At 52.4% G+C, this 15,487-nt stretch overlaps 1 protein-coding gene across 1 annotated transcript in view; it reads left to right on the top strand.

Moving 5' to 3' along the window:
* SUMO1 (small ubiquitin like modifier 1) overlaps positions 1-15,487 on the top strand; it is a 179,504-nt gene that overhangs the window by 118,376 nt on the left and 45,641 nt on the right. The window contains exon 3 of the mRNA XM_069615510.1: positions 15,345-15,422. Coding sequence (XP_069471611.1) covers positions 15,345-15,422 — 78 coding nt within the window. The remainder of the gene's footprint in view (positions 1-15,344; positions 15,423-15,487) is intronic.

Raw genomic sequence — 15,487 nt, 5'->3', positions numbered from 1 at the left:
GAATTTTTGATATCACTTTATTGGGGTCTTTTATTGAGATATCAAAATCCCCCCATTGATTAACATTGACCATTAATTTATTGGGGTCTTAATATTTTCTATTAGATTAATTATTAGGACCACCCTAATGATTAATAAGGGGTCTCCTATAATTGATTGGAAGACCCCCCCAAGGAATTATTAATTACATTTTATTTGGGGTCTTTATGGGGGTCCCCACTTTTATCCCATAGGATAACATTGGCCCATTGACTTAACATTGGCCCATTGACTTAACATTGGCCCATTGACTTAACATTGGCCCATTGGTTAACATTGTACCATTGGTTAACATGGGTCATGTAGAGACATGTTGTATTGTGGTATATGATGGTACACGCTTAGGGGACCACCCACCTGGGGTACTACACATCAGACCCCCACCAGGTAGCCCTGGGTCTGTACTTGCGGTCTGACCTCGCACCCCCCACCTGAGACCCCCCCCCCACCCTGGGGTCTTATGGGGGTTTACAATCTTCAGCCAGTGTGTGCCTTAATATTACTTGGCACACACGTCGCGCGCGCAATGTTAAATGCTATAGCGCGACATTGACTCTATAGCGCAGCATCAGGATTGTTGAGGTACTGCAGGCAAATAATATTTTCTGATTGGCTGCGCTGGGGGCTTGCATTTGCATATTAGACCACGCCCCCAAAAGAAAGGAGGAGTGGAGTTTATTTGATACCTTGCTCATGGTGACACATGGCGGCCATTTTGGAAATAGTCACCATGCATTCCTATGGGGAAAATGTATTGGGGTCTCAATATTTTCCCGTGTAGGATTAATTATTTGGGACCACCAAATAATTTATAAGGGGGTCTACTATTAATAATTGGAAGACCCCCGAAGGAATTTTTGATATCACTTTATTGGGGTCTTTTATTTATTGAGATATCAAAATCCCCCCATTGATTAACATTGACCATTAATTTATTGAGGTCTTAATATTTTCTATTAGATTAATTATTAGGACCACCCTAATGATTAATAAGGGGTCTCCTATAATTGATTGGAAGACCCCCGAAGGAATTATTAATTACATTTTATTTGGGGTCTTTATGGGGGTCCCCACTTTTATCCCATAGGATTACATTGGCCCATTGACTTAACATTGGCCCATTGGTTAACAGGGACCACCCACCTTGGGTACTATATATCAGACCCCCACCAAGTAGCCCTTGGTGTGTACTTGCGGTCTGACCTCGCGCCCCCCACTTGAGACCCCCCCCCGGGGTCTTACGGGGTTTAGAATCTTCAGACAGTACCTTAATATTACATGGTACTGACGTCGCGCGCTGTGTTAATACAGTGTAGCGCGACATGACTCTCTAGCGCAGCATCAGGATTGTTGAGGTACTGCATGTAATACTATTTTCTGATTGGCTGCGCTGGGGGCTTGTATTTGCATATCAGACCACGCCCCCAAAATAAAGGAAGATTGGAATGTGATATTTGATACCTCGCCCATGGTGACTCATGGCTGCCATCTTGGATTTCTCACCATGTATTCCTATGGGGAAAATGTATTGGGGTCTCAATATTTTCCCCTATAGGATTAATTCTTTGGGACCCCCAAATAATTTGTAAGGGGTCTACTATTAATAATTGGGAGACCCCCCGAAGGAATTTTTGATGTCACTTTATTGGGGTCTTTTATTGAGATATCAAAATCCCCCCATAGATTAACATTGACCATTACTTTATTGGGGTCTTAATATTGTCTATTATTAGATTAATTATTAGGACCACCCTTACGATTAATAGGGGGTCTCCTATAATTGATTGGAAGACCCTCCGAAGGAATTATTTATTAAATTTTATTTGGGGTCTTTATGGGGGTCCCCATATTTATCCCATAGGATAACATTGGCCCATTGACTTAACATTGGCCCATTGACTTAACATTGGCCCATTGACTTAACATTGGCCCATTGGCTAACATTGAACCATTGGTTAACATGGACATGTACATACATGTTCTTGTGGTGGTACACGCTTGGGGACCACCCACCTTTGGTACTATATATCAGACCCCCACCAAGTAGCCCTTGGTGTGTACTTGCGGTCTGACCTCGCGTCCCCCACTTGAGACCCCCCCCTGGGGTCTTACGGGGGTTTAGAATCTTCAGACAGTCAGTACCTTAATATTACCTGGTACTGACGTCGCACGCGCTGTGTTAATACAGTGTAGCGCGACATGACTCTATAGCGCAGCATCAGGATTGTTGAGGTACTGCATGTAATACTATTTTCTGATTGGCTGGGCTGGGGGGTCTTTATGGGGGTCCCCACTTTTATCCCGTAGGATAACATTGGCCCATTGACTTAACATAAGCCCATTGACTTAACATTGGCCCATTGGATAACATTGGCCCATTGACTTAACATTTGCCTATTGGATAACATTGGCCCATTGGCTAACATTGGCCCATTGGTTAACATGGACATGTACGTACATGTTCTTGTGGTGGTACACGCTTAGGGACCACCCACCTTGGATACTATATATATCAGACCCCCACCAAGTAGCCCTTGGTGTGTACTTGCGGTCTGACCTCGCACCCCCCACCTGAGACCCCCCCCCCAGGGGTCTTATGGGGGTTTACAATCTTCAGCCAGTGTGTGCCTTAATATTACTTGGCACACACGTCGCGCGCGCAATGTTAAATGCTATAGCGCGACATTGACTCTATAGCGCAGCATCAGGATTGTTGAGGTACTGCAGGCAAATAATATTTTCGAAGGGATTGTGTCCTCCGACGTATTCCTCATCTTAGATATCTCCTTCCAGCTCTGCTGGCCTCGGAAATTTTTTTCTCTAGAGGGCGCTGCGCGTCGACGTCCTTCGAGTCGATGTCCCTCGACAGCCGCCGTATCGACGTTCGACGTCATCCTGCCTATAAAGGCCGCGCGCAGCGTCCGTTGCTCAGTTCCGTTTTTCCGCGCTTACTCGGTGCCTCGGAATACCGTTGCTCAGTTCTTAGTCAGATTAATCCTATTTACCTCGAGTTATTCGATCCGTACTCGATGGCTTCCTCGTCGGAACCGACAACTCCTCGATCCGGCTTCAAAAAATGTCGAGAATGTGGGAAAAAGATGTCGTTGACCGATCCTCACAGAATTTGTCTGTGGTGCTTGGGAGCTGAACACCATTGTTCGGAATGCGAGGACTGTATGTCCATGACAGCTAAGGCCCTGAAGGAGCGTAGGGGGAAGCTGGAGAAAGGTAAGACTTTTAAAGCTTCTTCTTCGTCGACGAAGTCGAGACATTCGTCTCCTCGTCACCATTCGCGCTCCAGGTCTCGGAGTGGGTCTCATCACTCCTCGAGATCGAAGCACTCGAAGAGGAGACGTCGAAGATCCCCTTCTCCGTCTTCCTCTTCCTCTGTTTCGCCAAAAAGAATCCCTTGCCCCACGAAACATAGTTCCCGGGCTGAATGGGAGGAATTCCGAAAGAATATGAGCGTCTTCGAGAAAGCGGCCTCGACCCCCTTGAAGACTGCCGAGAGCGATGCTCTGGTCGAAAGACCCGAAGGTCAAAAACGCCGCGAGTCGCAGTGCCCGGCGAAAGAAACCTCTCGAGCGCGTTTCGAACCCTCGAGCAGGACTATGACCTCCAAACCTTCCTCGAAGGTTCCGTCGACACCGTCGACGAAGGTCCCGTCGAGGTCGATGTCTTCGACGCCGTTGTCGAGGGGACCTTCGACACACGGGTCTGTCGACTCGACGCCGGCCTCGACACCGGCGTCGACGCCAAGAAAAGTCACGGTTACCACACATCCAGTGACTATCCCCAGGCCCTCGACGGCTTCGATATTGTCGAGTAGAATTCCAATTCTGTCGAGGTCCTCGAGGCCTCCACCTCTGTTTTCGACGCCACGCTCGAAGCCTTCGGCGTCGACGACATTGACGCTTTCGAGGCCAATAATGACAAGTTTGGCACCCTCTGCCTTGGAAATGGGATTTACTCCCTTTTCAGAACAATTGAGAACTATATCCTCAATTTTAGAAGAGGGTGAACAAGACACATTTGAGTTACAGGGACCTGTAACCCCAGTTAGAGAGGAATTTTCCTCTGAAGAGCGCAGATTAAAGGATCTTCATGATTCTTTACATGAGGCAAGTGGGTTAGACACTTCCCCTGAGGTGGAGTTTGCTAAGCCAGACCCGGGGGAGCATGCTGAAACCCCCTACAGAGCCTTAATGGCCAGGATTACAGAGTTCATGGAGTGGTCTGCACCTTCACAATCTTTCCAACAAGATGACCTCACGGATATTCTTGACAAAGGCCCACAAGAGGATCCTGTGGTGCCTTTTCATAAAGCTCTTCAGAGAAAGATCATGACAAACTGGGAAACCCCAGATGTAATGCCAGCAGTAAATAAAAAACTGTCTACAAAGTACAGGGTATCTTCCACAGACCCAGAGTTTTTGTCTAAACACCCATCCCCAGAAAGTCTGGTGGTACAAGCAGCATCCTCTACCGATGTCAAGACGGCTTATCCTACAGTCCCACAGGACAGGGACGATAAAAAATATGATGCTATGGCAAAGAAAGTCTTTTCAGCATGTAGCATGGCGTTAAAGTCTGTTAATGCTACTTGCACCCTTGCTAGGTTCAGCCAGACACTTTGGGAGTGTGCTTCTACAGCGGCTGACTGCAACCCGGAGGGAGAAGAAAGGGATGCGTTCCTGAATATTATACAGGACGGTAAAGACGCTATGTGCGAATCCCTCCAGACGGGCATTGATTCGGCTGACAGTATCAGCAGAGCAATGGCGGCAAGTACATCAACCAGGAGATTCGCTTGGTTGAGAAAGTCGGGTTTTGCCCCAGATGTGCAAGCCAGGCTCTTGAACATGCCATTCGATGGCTCTTTGTTCGGGAAAAAGGCGGATGACAGTTTAGAGAAACTGCAAACTTCAAAAGCTGCAGCAAAATCCCTAGGAGCTGCAATCCGTCAGACTCCTTTTCGTCCCACAGGAACCTCTGCGAGGGGCAAGTCCTTTCGCTTCTACTCCGCATTCGGAAGAGGTAGAGGACGACCGGCTCAAAGGGGTCAAAGAAGAACTACCCGAGGTGGACGGGGTAGATATTCTAAAGCCGCAGCAACAGCAGGTGCCTCTTTACCATCGGCATCTGCATCAGCCGCCCCAAAACCACTCTGAGGACTCCCCTCACAGGACACCTGTAGGAGGCAGGTTGACTCAACATCTGACGGTATGGCAGGCTATCACGTCAGATGCTTGGGCATTGGAAACAGTTGCCCAAGGTTACTGCCTGCCTTTCCTACGTATACCTCGGAGTCATCCACCGGGGATCAGCTCTCAGAAAGCTCCAGATCCGCTCCTCTTGCAGGAAATTTTGGACCTGCTAGAGAAAGGTGCCATAGAACCGGTACCTGTAGCGGAGAGGAACAAGGGCTGGTACTCCCCTTACTTTCTCATTCCGAAGAAAGACGGAGGACTGAGACCCATCTTGGACTTGCGAGAATTGAACAAATTCCTCAGAAAAGACAAATTCAAGATGGTCACTCTTTCTCCGATCCTCCAGGCCCTTCAGTTCCAGGACTGGTTGGTATCTCTGGACCTTCAGGACGCTTATTTCCATGTGCCTATCCATCTCAAACACAGGAAATACCTGAGGTTCGCAATTGGCAACTCTCACTATCAATTTCGAGTGCTGCCATTTGGGCTGACCTCCGCCCCGAGGGTCTTCACCAAGTTAATGTCGGTAGTGGCTGCAAGTCTAAGAAGGGAAGGGATTCACGTCTACCCCTACCTGGACGATTGGCTGATCAGGGCTGTTTCTCCGGAGCAAGCTCAGATCCAGCTAAATCACGTGTGCCACTTCCTTCACAGACTGGGCTTCTCCCTCAATTTAAAGAAGTCCCAAATGATACCATCGCAGAGACTCCAGTTCATAGGAGCGATCCTGGATACTTCCCTGGGAAAAGCCTCGCCACCAGAGGTGAGGGCTCAAGATATTCTACAGATGGTTACCAAGTTCCAGCATGCCCAACGTCTCCCAGCCTTCGACTTTTTGAGGTTGCTAGGCCTCATGGCATCCTGCATTTTCCTTGTGCCAGAGGCTCGCCTGAGAATGAGATCCCTCCAGTGGGCACTGAGGACTCAGTGGTCACAATTCTCAGGGAGAATGACAGATCTTCTTCAGGTTCCCGGCAGGGTGGCTCGAGACCTTCAGTGGTGGGCCTGTCAGGAGAACATTCTGAAAGGAGAACAGTTTTGGCAACCCTGGCCGGAGATAACAGTAGTCACGGATGCCTCACTCACGGGTGGGGGAGCCCACGCCAACGACTTGACCATCAGCGGTCGTTGGTCTCCATCGGAGTCCAGACTACACATCAACCTGTTAGAGCTGAGAGCCATCAGACTTGCGCTGAAGGCTTTCCTGCCAGCTGTACAAGGGAAGAACGTCCTGATAATGACGGACAACACGGTGGCCATGCATTACCTCAACAAAAGAGGAGGCGTAGGATCACTACCCCTGTGCAGAGAGGCGATGCAGCTCTGGTTTTGGGCAATCCAAGAAGGAATCTCTCTATCGGCAGTTCACCTAGCCGGAGAGAAGAACTTGACAGCGGACGCTCTGAGCAGGCAGAACACAGTCTCCCACGAGTGGGAGCTAGCTCAGGAAGTCCTTCAAGAGATCTTCGCCCTTTGGGGAACCCCTCAGGTAGATCTGTTCGCCACCAGCCTAAACAGGAAATGCGACCTGTTCTGCTCAAGGGAATTTCCTCCGAGAGGAGCTCTGGGAGACGCGTTCATAGTGGACTGGGAGTTTCCGCTTCTGTACGCGTTCCCACCGGTCCCTGTCATTCCTCAAATGATCAGGAGGTTGAGAAGATTCCGGCGAACCATGATCCTAATTGCCCCGGATTGGGCCAGGAGAACGTGGTACCCGGACCTTCTAGACTTGTCCATCTGCCCTCCAATTCGACTTCCACTCAGAGAGAACCTACTCTCACAGAAGGGAGGTCAGGTTCTCCATCCAGACATCAAAACCCTCAACCTTCACGCTTGGCTTCTGAACGGCTGAGGTACAAGGATTGGGACCTCCCTGATGATGTTATGGAGGTGTTGCTTTCGGCAAGGAGGCCAGCAACAAAGTCTTTATACCGCTGCCGTTGGAACAGAATTTGCAGCTGGTGTAGAGAACAGAATATCGACCCATTTTCTTGTGGTACACCAATGGTTTTGTCCTTCCTACTATAGTTGGCAAGTTCAGGCCTTCAAGTTGGCACCATTAAGGGCTATCTCGCAGCGCTATCCATCTTTAAGCGTACTGCGGAAGAACCATCCTATTTCAAATTACCCTTGGTAATACAGTTTCTAAAGGGGTTAACAAATGTTTATCCCCCAAGACCATTCCAAGTTCCCCTATGGGAGTTAAACTTAGTACTAACTTTCCTGATGGGTACACCTTTCGAACCTCTCCATTCTTGTTCGTTAAGATTCCTTACCCTTAAAACTGTTTTATTAATAGCACTTACATCTGCTAGAAGGGTGAGCGAATTACAAGCTCTTTCTTGTAAACCCCCTCATACAATCTTTCACAAAGACAAAGTTGTCCTGCAAGTGAAGCCTAATTTCCTCCCAAAGGTGGTTTCTGAATTCCATATCACTCAGAAGATTACCCTACCATCTTTCTATCCTCCTCCTCACCCGGGGAAAGAGGAAGAGAGGTTACACAGACTAGACCCTAGGAGGGCTTTAAGTTTTTACATTAGTAGACTAGCCAGGATAAGACAGGCAGACCAGCTGTTTGTAGGTTACACAGGTCACAAGCTGGGGTTACCAATAACTAAGCAGACCATTTCCAGATGGATCATTCTAGCCATTCTGGAATGTTATAAACTGGCAGGGAAAGAGCCCCGTCAAAACCTTAGGGCTCATTCGACCAGAGGTATTGCAGCTTCATCGGCCCTCAAAAGAGGCGTGCCGGTTAAAGACATATGTGCGGCCGCTACATGGTCGTCTGTCCATACCTTTACACGTTTTTACAATCTGGATTCCTCCTCCAGTCAAGAGACTAGGTTTGGAAGGGCTGTACTGCATTCTATTCATCAATAGAAGACAGCGTGAAGTCAGTACTCCCTCCTCCGAATATAGAATACTGCTATGGGAGCCTATCTAAGATGAGGAATACGTCGGAGGACACAATCCCTTCGAAGAACAAGTTACTTCTCCAGCATGGGGTCTGGCATGGATTCACATGCTCATGAATATTCCCCGTCGTCAGGCTGGGAATCCTTGGTAAAGAAAAAAACCAGTATCAGTTTCGTTTCTGATCTGTCTTTCGTAGTAATAACCAATCACTGGTCTCTGCGTCATACTGACCACAGCCAATGACTGCCCTCTACCTAAGCACCGCCTCTGGCAGCCATCTTCAGATTTTTACCGCACGTTCATGTGTTGGGATCCTCGTGCTATTGCTCTCGAGCGTTAGTGCTATTCTTTTCACGTTTTTTCTCAAAAACTTTGTTTTTTCGGTCAAAAGAGCCTCAAGATCCACCGATTCTCCATCCGATCAACGGGGACCCGTGTCGGATTCGTCTGCGCCCCTCAAGGGTGAAGATTTCGTCGAGCTACGCTTTTGGAGGACTCCAGAAGTTTCTCAGGCCCGGTCATGGCCCAGGAGAAGGGGAGCTCGACGCCCGGAAAGCTGTTCAGGGTCTGCCCTGGATGCCAGCTGCAGAACGTCTTCAAGGAGGACGAACACTCTTTTTGTCTTTACTGCCTACATGAGGACAAGACGCACGTGGAGAAGGACTGTGCGTTTTGCGGCAACATGTCGGAGCGGACCATGAAGGACCGCCATCAACGTCTCGCCAACTGGCTGGAAGGGAAGAGCCCGTCCGGCGAGAAGAAGAGGAAGAAAGCCGAGCGGTCTTCTAAGACCTTTGAGGACGCCCCGGCGACGGGGGTCCAACATAAGGCCAAGCACCGCGAGTCCGCTGGCACCGGGAGCGCCGAACGGTCGGGCTCTACGGGCACCAGGCAGGGCGCACCCTCCCCGGCACCATCAACCACGAGCCAACGCTCTGGGTCGGGTAAGAGGAAGGCCGAGCACCCGGCGAAGCTCCTGGAGAGGCCCCGGTCGAGCTCGAAGGCGGAGGGGGAGCGAGGCAGTGTCCCCCCCCTCAAGGATAAGGCGGTGAGCGCACCTAAGGTGGTGAAGGCCTTAATCCATCCGGCCAAGCCCTCTATCGAAACTGTCGCGGCGGCCCTGGCTCAGCCTGTGGAGGCTACACCAGTGGTGGCGACCTCGGGGCTCAGAGTCTCCCTGCCACCTCGGAGGGAGTCCTCTTTTGTGCCCATCGATAGGACCCCCGTGAAATCCCCCGTGGGGAAGAAAAAGGGGGGGCAGGGCGTCGTCGTAGATTCGGCCTCAACCTCGGAGGAGGAGCTGGTCGAAGTCTTAAGCCACGGCCTCGGCGTGGAAGAAGACCGGCCCGTCGGGATGGATCCCGACGCAGGTACCGACGGGGCCCCTGATCGCCCGTCGGATTCCCCTCTGCCGGCGCTGCGAGACAACTCGGCGGCCATTGTGTTGGCTATACAGTCCTTATGCTCAGAGATAAGGACGAGACTATCGTTGCCGACGGAACCTCTCCCGTCGGGGGACCCAGAACCGGGACCTTCTGGTGTTCCCCCTACCAAGAAAAGAAGGATCCACCCTCCGCCTCCCTTTCAGCCGTCGCGCCCCTTCCAGCCCTCCTCCCCGTCCACCCGAGGGGATGATACGGGGACTGACACGGCAGCGACGGGTACGGACGACGAGGTATACGACGAGGATGTACCGTCTTCGCCTCCCACCAGGGCTTCTCCGCCCGACGAGATTGGATCGTTCCACTCCATGATCACCAGGGCATCCGAGCTTTTCCAACTCTGCCCTGAGGAGAAGAAGAAGGAAGGTTTCCTTTATCAGCAGCTCGAGGCCAAGAGGAAGACGGTCCTCTCAGTGCCTCTATTGGACGACATTTGGGATGAGGGCCTCACCCTCCTCAAGAACCCTTCCACGACGCCAGCTAGAAGAGACCGGTACGAGAAGAAGTACCGGGTCCCGGACACGGCCCCCCTGTGCCTCCGGGCGCAGCCTACCCCGGACTCCGTCGTCTCCGCAGCGGCCAGGAAAAAAGCGCTGGGGGGTGCGGCCTCCACATCGACTTACCCACCGGACGGCGAGGGAAAGAAATTGGACGCTATGGGATGCAGAGTCATCTCGTCTGCGGCGACGACGATTAAAGCGGCCAACGCCTTGGCTATCGTGGCCCGCTACGACAGGGAGCTCTGGTACAAACTGGCTCCCCTGCTGGACTTCTTGCCGGACGACAAGAGAGCAGAGGCCCTGGAGATCCTGCAGGAAGGTGAGGTGGCTTCGGACCACGCCATTACCGTTGCGACGGACATCGCCGACACTGGGTTCCGCCAGTTGGGCAACGGCGTTTGCCTTAGGCGGCGTGGATGGCTCAAGGCTACGGACTTCCGTCAAGACGTTCAGACCAGAGTCCTGGACATGCCCTTCGATGGGAACAACCTGTTTGGGAAAACAGTGGACAATTCCCTTCAGGCCATTAAAGCGGACACCGAGACGGCCTGGGCCCTTGGAGTTCTGCAACAACGACGGACGCCCTTTCGGAGCAGCGGAGGCAAGGGCGCCTCCAAAAGTTCCGGCGGCGGTTTCTCCACCTACCGTCAAGCGGCCCGCTCGTCGGCTCAGGAGGCCTACAGAGGACGAGGCAAGTCTGGCGGACCCCGCCGTCGTCGCCAAGGAGCTCAAGGCGGCAAAGCCTCGTCGAAGCAGGATTGAACCGCCCGTGGGGTCGGGCCCCCACCGAAGCACCCCGGTGGGAGGCCGGCTGGCGAGCTTCGTCAGCGTGTGGGAGTCCATCTCCACCGACCGTTGGGTGCTGGACGCCTTGGCCCGGGGCCACGCGCTCGAGTTTCAAAGAAGGTGTCCGCGCGTCCCCCCCCGTGGCCAGGAAAGAACTTCACGTCCCTCAACTTCTCCTGGAGGTAAAGGCGATGCTCAGGAAGGGCGCCATCGAACTCGTCCCAAAGATGCTTCGGGGCTCCGGAGTTTACTCGAGATACTTCCTCGTGAAGAAGAAGACGGGGGGATGGCGCCCCATCCTGGACCTGAGACGTCTGAACAAGTTCATCAAGGCGCAAAAGTTCCGGATGGTCACCCTCCAGCACGTTCTGGGTCAGCTGGAGGAAGGAGACTTCCTGTCGTCGTTGGATTTGGAGGATGCCTACTTCCATATTCCCATCCTAAAGGGGCACCGAAAATTCCTCAGGTTTGTGGTCCAAGGGCGTCACTACCAGTTCAAAGCCCTCCCCTTCGGACTACGGTCGGCACCCAGGGTATTCACCAAGTGCCTTGCACCGGTGGCGGCGCAGCTGCGCCGCGAGGGGATCCACGTCTACCCCTACCTGGACGACGGGCTCATCCGAGCCAGGACGAGGGAGCTCACCGTGGATCCCACGGCAAGGACCGCACAACTTCTCACGGACCTAGGATTCTCCGTGAACTACGCCAAGTCCCACCTGGTACCCGCGCAAAACGCACTGTTTCTGGGAGCGAAGCTCGACACAGTGTCCCTTCTGGCCTCCCCGTCGGAGGAAAGGACCAGGTCCATCCTGGGCAAGGTACAGCGGATGTTGGTTTCCGACGCGGCCAAGGTGAGGTCCATCAAGTCCCTCCTCGGAATGATGTCTTCTTGCATCTACCTCATTCCCATGTGCGGGCTCCGGATGCGCCCGTTGCAGGAGTTCCTGGACGCGCGCTGGATCCAAACGACGGGCGGCTTCGAGGAGAGGATCACACTCGACGAGAGTTTCCGCCGAGCGGTCCAGTGGTGGGGCATCCGCGCGCATCTGACGGCGGGCATGGACTTCCAGACCCCAGACCACCAGGAGACAGTGACCACGGATGCCTCCCTGGAAGGGTGGGGAGCGCACACCGAAAATCTTCACGCGAGAGGCCTTTGGCTCCCGACGGAGAAGTCCCTCCATATCAACGTCCTGGAGCTCCGTGCAGTGTTCTGGGCCCTCAGGTCCTTCCTTCCGTCCCTCAAGGGCAAGGTGGTGAGGATCTTCACCGACAACACCACCACCATGTTTTACATCAGGAAACAGGGCGGAACCAGGTCCCCAGCACTGTCCAAGGAGGCGCAGGACCTGTGGCATTGGGCCGTCGCCCAAAGGATGTTTCTGGTGCCGTTTCATCTGGCAGGGATAAAAAAAACCATCGCCGACTCACTCAGCAGGGAGCTGCGCTCGTGCCACGAGTGGGAACTACGGCAGGATCTAGTGGATCGCCTCTTCCGACGGTGGGGCACACCCCAGATCGACCTGTTCGCGACGGCGACGAACTCCAAGTGCCGGAGGTTCGCCAGCAGGTTTCCACAGGCGAGGAGCATGGGCGATGCTTTCTCGTTCCCCTGGGAGGGCCTGTTCCTCTACGCGTTCCCTCCTTTGCCACTGCTAATCCGGCTCGTCAACCAGCTCAAGAGGTCACGGTGCAGGATGATCCTCGTCGCACCTGCGTGGCCGAGGCAGATATGGTTCCCGGACCTTCTGGACTTGTCAGCGTCCCCGCCAATCAAGCTGCCGGTGGACGCGGATCTACTCTCCAGGGAAGGAGGCGCCATCCTCCACCACGACCCGAAATCGCTGAACTTGCAGGCCTGGCTCCTGCAGCGCTAGAGTTTGGAGGATACGACATACCGGCCGACTGCAGAGAGGTTCTTGCAAAGGCCAGGGCGTCCTCTACTCTTAAATGCTACGGACACAAATGGAAGAGGTTCTCTGTCTGGTGCCACGCACAGAAGATTAACCCTCTACGGATTACGGCTCCCCAGGTACTGCCGTACCTGCTGACGCTGGCCAAAGCTGGACTGGCACACGCGTCCATCAAGATTCATCTTGCTGCGATATCCCGATACACCAGAACCACGGGCCGGACGTCCTTGTGGTCTCATCGTCTGGTGAAGGAGTTCATGAAGGGGCTGTTCAGATCGTTCCCGCCGGTGAAGGCTCCGGCCCCGGCGTGGGAGCTCAACGTGGTGCTGACCAAGCTCATGGGACCTCCGTTCGAGCCTCTGCACTCGGCCCCGTTGAAGTTTCTGTCGTGGAAAACAGCGTTTCTTATGGCCATCACCTCCGCACGACGGGTGGGAGAGATCCAGGCCCTTTCCTGCAAGGCCCCGTACTTGACTTTTCACGACACGAGGGTAGTGCTCAGGACGCACCCCTCCTTCATGCCCAAGGTACCGTCGGACTTCCATCTCAACGAACCCTTGGTGTTGCCTGTGTTCTTCCCGTCGCCTTCGTCGCCGGCTGAGAGGACTTTGCACTCGCTGGATGTGGCTAGAGCGCTGAAGTTCTACGTGGACCGCACGAAGTGTTTTCGGAAGACGTCACAACTCTTTGTGAACTTTGGACCTGTCAATCAGGAGAAGGCTCTCTCGAAGGCTTCCATTTCCAGATGGCTCTCCGGCTGTATCATGTACTGTCATCGGTTGGCAAACCGACCGCTGCCTGGCCGTCCGAGAGCCCATTCCACCAGAGCGATCGCAGCTACCACGGCGTTCCTTTCTGGTGTGCCCCTGCTGGACATATGCAGGGCTGCTACGTGGAGGTCGACGCACACCTTCACGAAATTCTACTGCGTCGATCGGGATTCCAGGGAGGAGTCCGGGGTCGGCCAAGCAGTGCTGCGCAACCTGTTCGCCTGAGGTGAGCCTGGTGAGGAGGTAAGATGCTTAATGTTGAGTTTGATGTAATGCTTAATGTTGAGCCTTTGCCACCTCCCGTGGTTGTGCATGTGTGTACTGCTATGTATTCTTTATTCATGAGCATGTGAATCCATGCCAGACCCCATGCTGGAGAAGGAACAAGTTAGTTACCTGTAACTGTTGTTCTCCAGCATGGGTCTGGCATGGATTCACATGCGAACCCTCCCGCCTACCCCTCTGCGGCTCTTCACTTGGTCATACTGCCACTTCACGTGCTTCCAAATCTGAAGATGGCTGCCAGAGGCGGTGCTTAGGTAGAGGGCAGTCATTGGCTGTGGTCAGTATGACGCAGAGACCAGTGATTGGTTATTACTACGAAAGACAGATCAGAAACGAAACTGATACTGGTTTTTTTCTTTACCGAGGATTCCCAGCCTGACGACGGGGAATATTCATGAGCATGTGAATCCATGCCAGACCCATGCTGGAGAACAACAGTTACAGGTAAGTAACTTGTTCCTTCTTACCTTGTAACGTTCTTTCGACGGGATGTTCCTCCGACGTATTCCTCATCGACCCTCCCATCCATCCCTGCAGTTCTACTTCCCTTGTTGTTGCAGCTTACGCTCCTTCAGGGTGATTAGTCTAGTCCAGACAGTAATACGGTGGGCTACAAAACGGAACTGAGCAACGGACGCTGCGCGCGGCCTTTATAGGCAGGATGACGTTGAATGTCGATACGGCGGCTGTCGAGGGACATCGACTGGAAGGACGTCTACGCGCAGCGCCCTCTAGAGAAAAAATGTTCCGAGGCCAGCAGAGCTGGAAGGAGATATCTAAGATGAGGAATACGTCGGAGGAACATCCCGTCGAAAGAGCGTTACAAGGTAAGAAGTAACTTGTTCTTCTGATTGGCTGCGCTGGGGGCTGGTATTTGCATATTAGACCACGCCCCCAAAAGAAAGGAGGGGTGGAGTTTGTTATTTGATACCTCGCTCATGGTGACACATGGCGGCCATTTTGGAAATAGTCACCATGCATTCCTATGGGGAAAATTTATTGGGGTCTCAATATTTTCCCCTATAGGATTAATTATTTGGGACCCCCAAATAATTTATAAGGGGTCTACTATTAATAATTGGAAGACCCCGAAGGAATTTTTGATAGTGACTCCCCCCTCCCCATCCCTCCCAAGTGACTTGGAAATCTTTGCAGTGAAATGTTAAGTACGTTCACATGGCACAAATGCGGTGAGGTTGCCAAAAGTAAGGAATATTTTCGCTGAGCATCCATGTTTGAACTGGCGACTTGAGCAAGCCTTACCTTGTTTTACACCATGATGGTATAATTTGCAGTAGCTGTCAACTCAGTTTGGGTTTACTTCTGTGGCCTTGGAAGAAAGGCTCTGTCACTACACTGACCATGATTTAACCTCATTAGTGCCATAACATGAATACACAACTGCATTTCATTTGTTTTACCAAGCCAGATTGGATTTGTTATAAGTTGGCCCAACCACTTTCGTTTCTGTTCACAGGATAGCAGTGAAATCCACTTCAAAGTAAAAATGACCACACATCTTAAGAAGCTCAAAGAGTCCTACTCTCAAAGACAGGTTTGTCTAAACTGTACGGCTTCAGTTCTCTGTAGTTCTTGCAGACTCTTCAGAAACCTAATATT

Source organism: Ambystoma mexicanum, chromosome 9 (assembly GCF_040938575.1).
Source record: "Ambystoma mexicanum isolate Mex_15411 chromosome 9, UKY_AmexF1_1, whole genome shotgun sequence".
NCBI classification, from domain to species: Eukaryota; Metazoa; Chordata; class Amphibia; order Caudata; family Ambystomatidae; genus Ambystoma; species Ambystoma mexicanum.
This window is presented reverse-complemented; position numbering and strand designations above follow the sequence as displayed.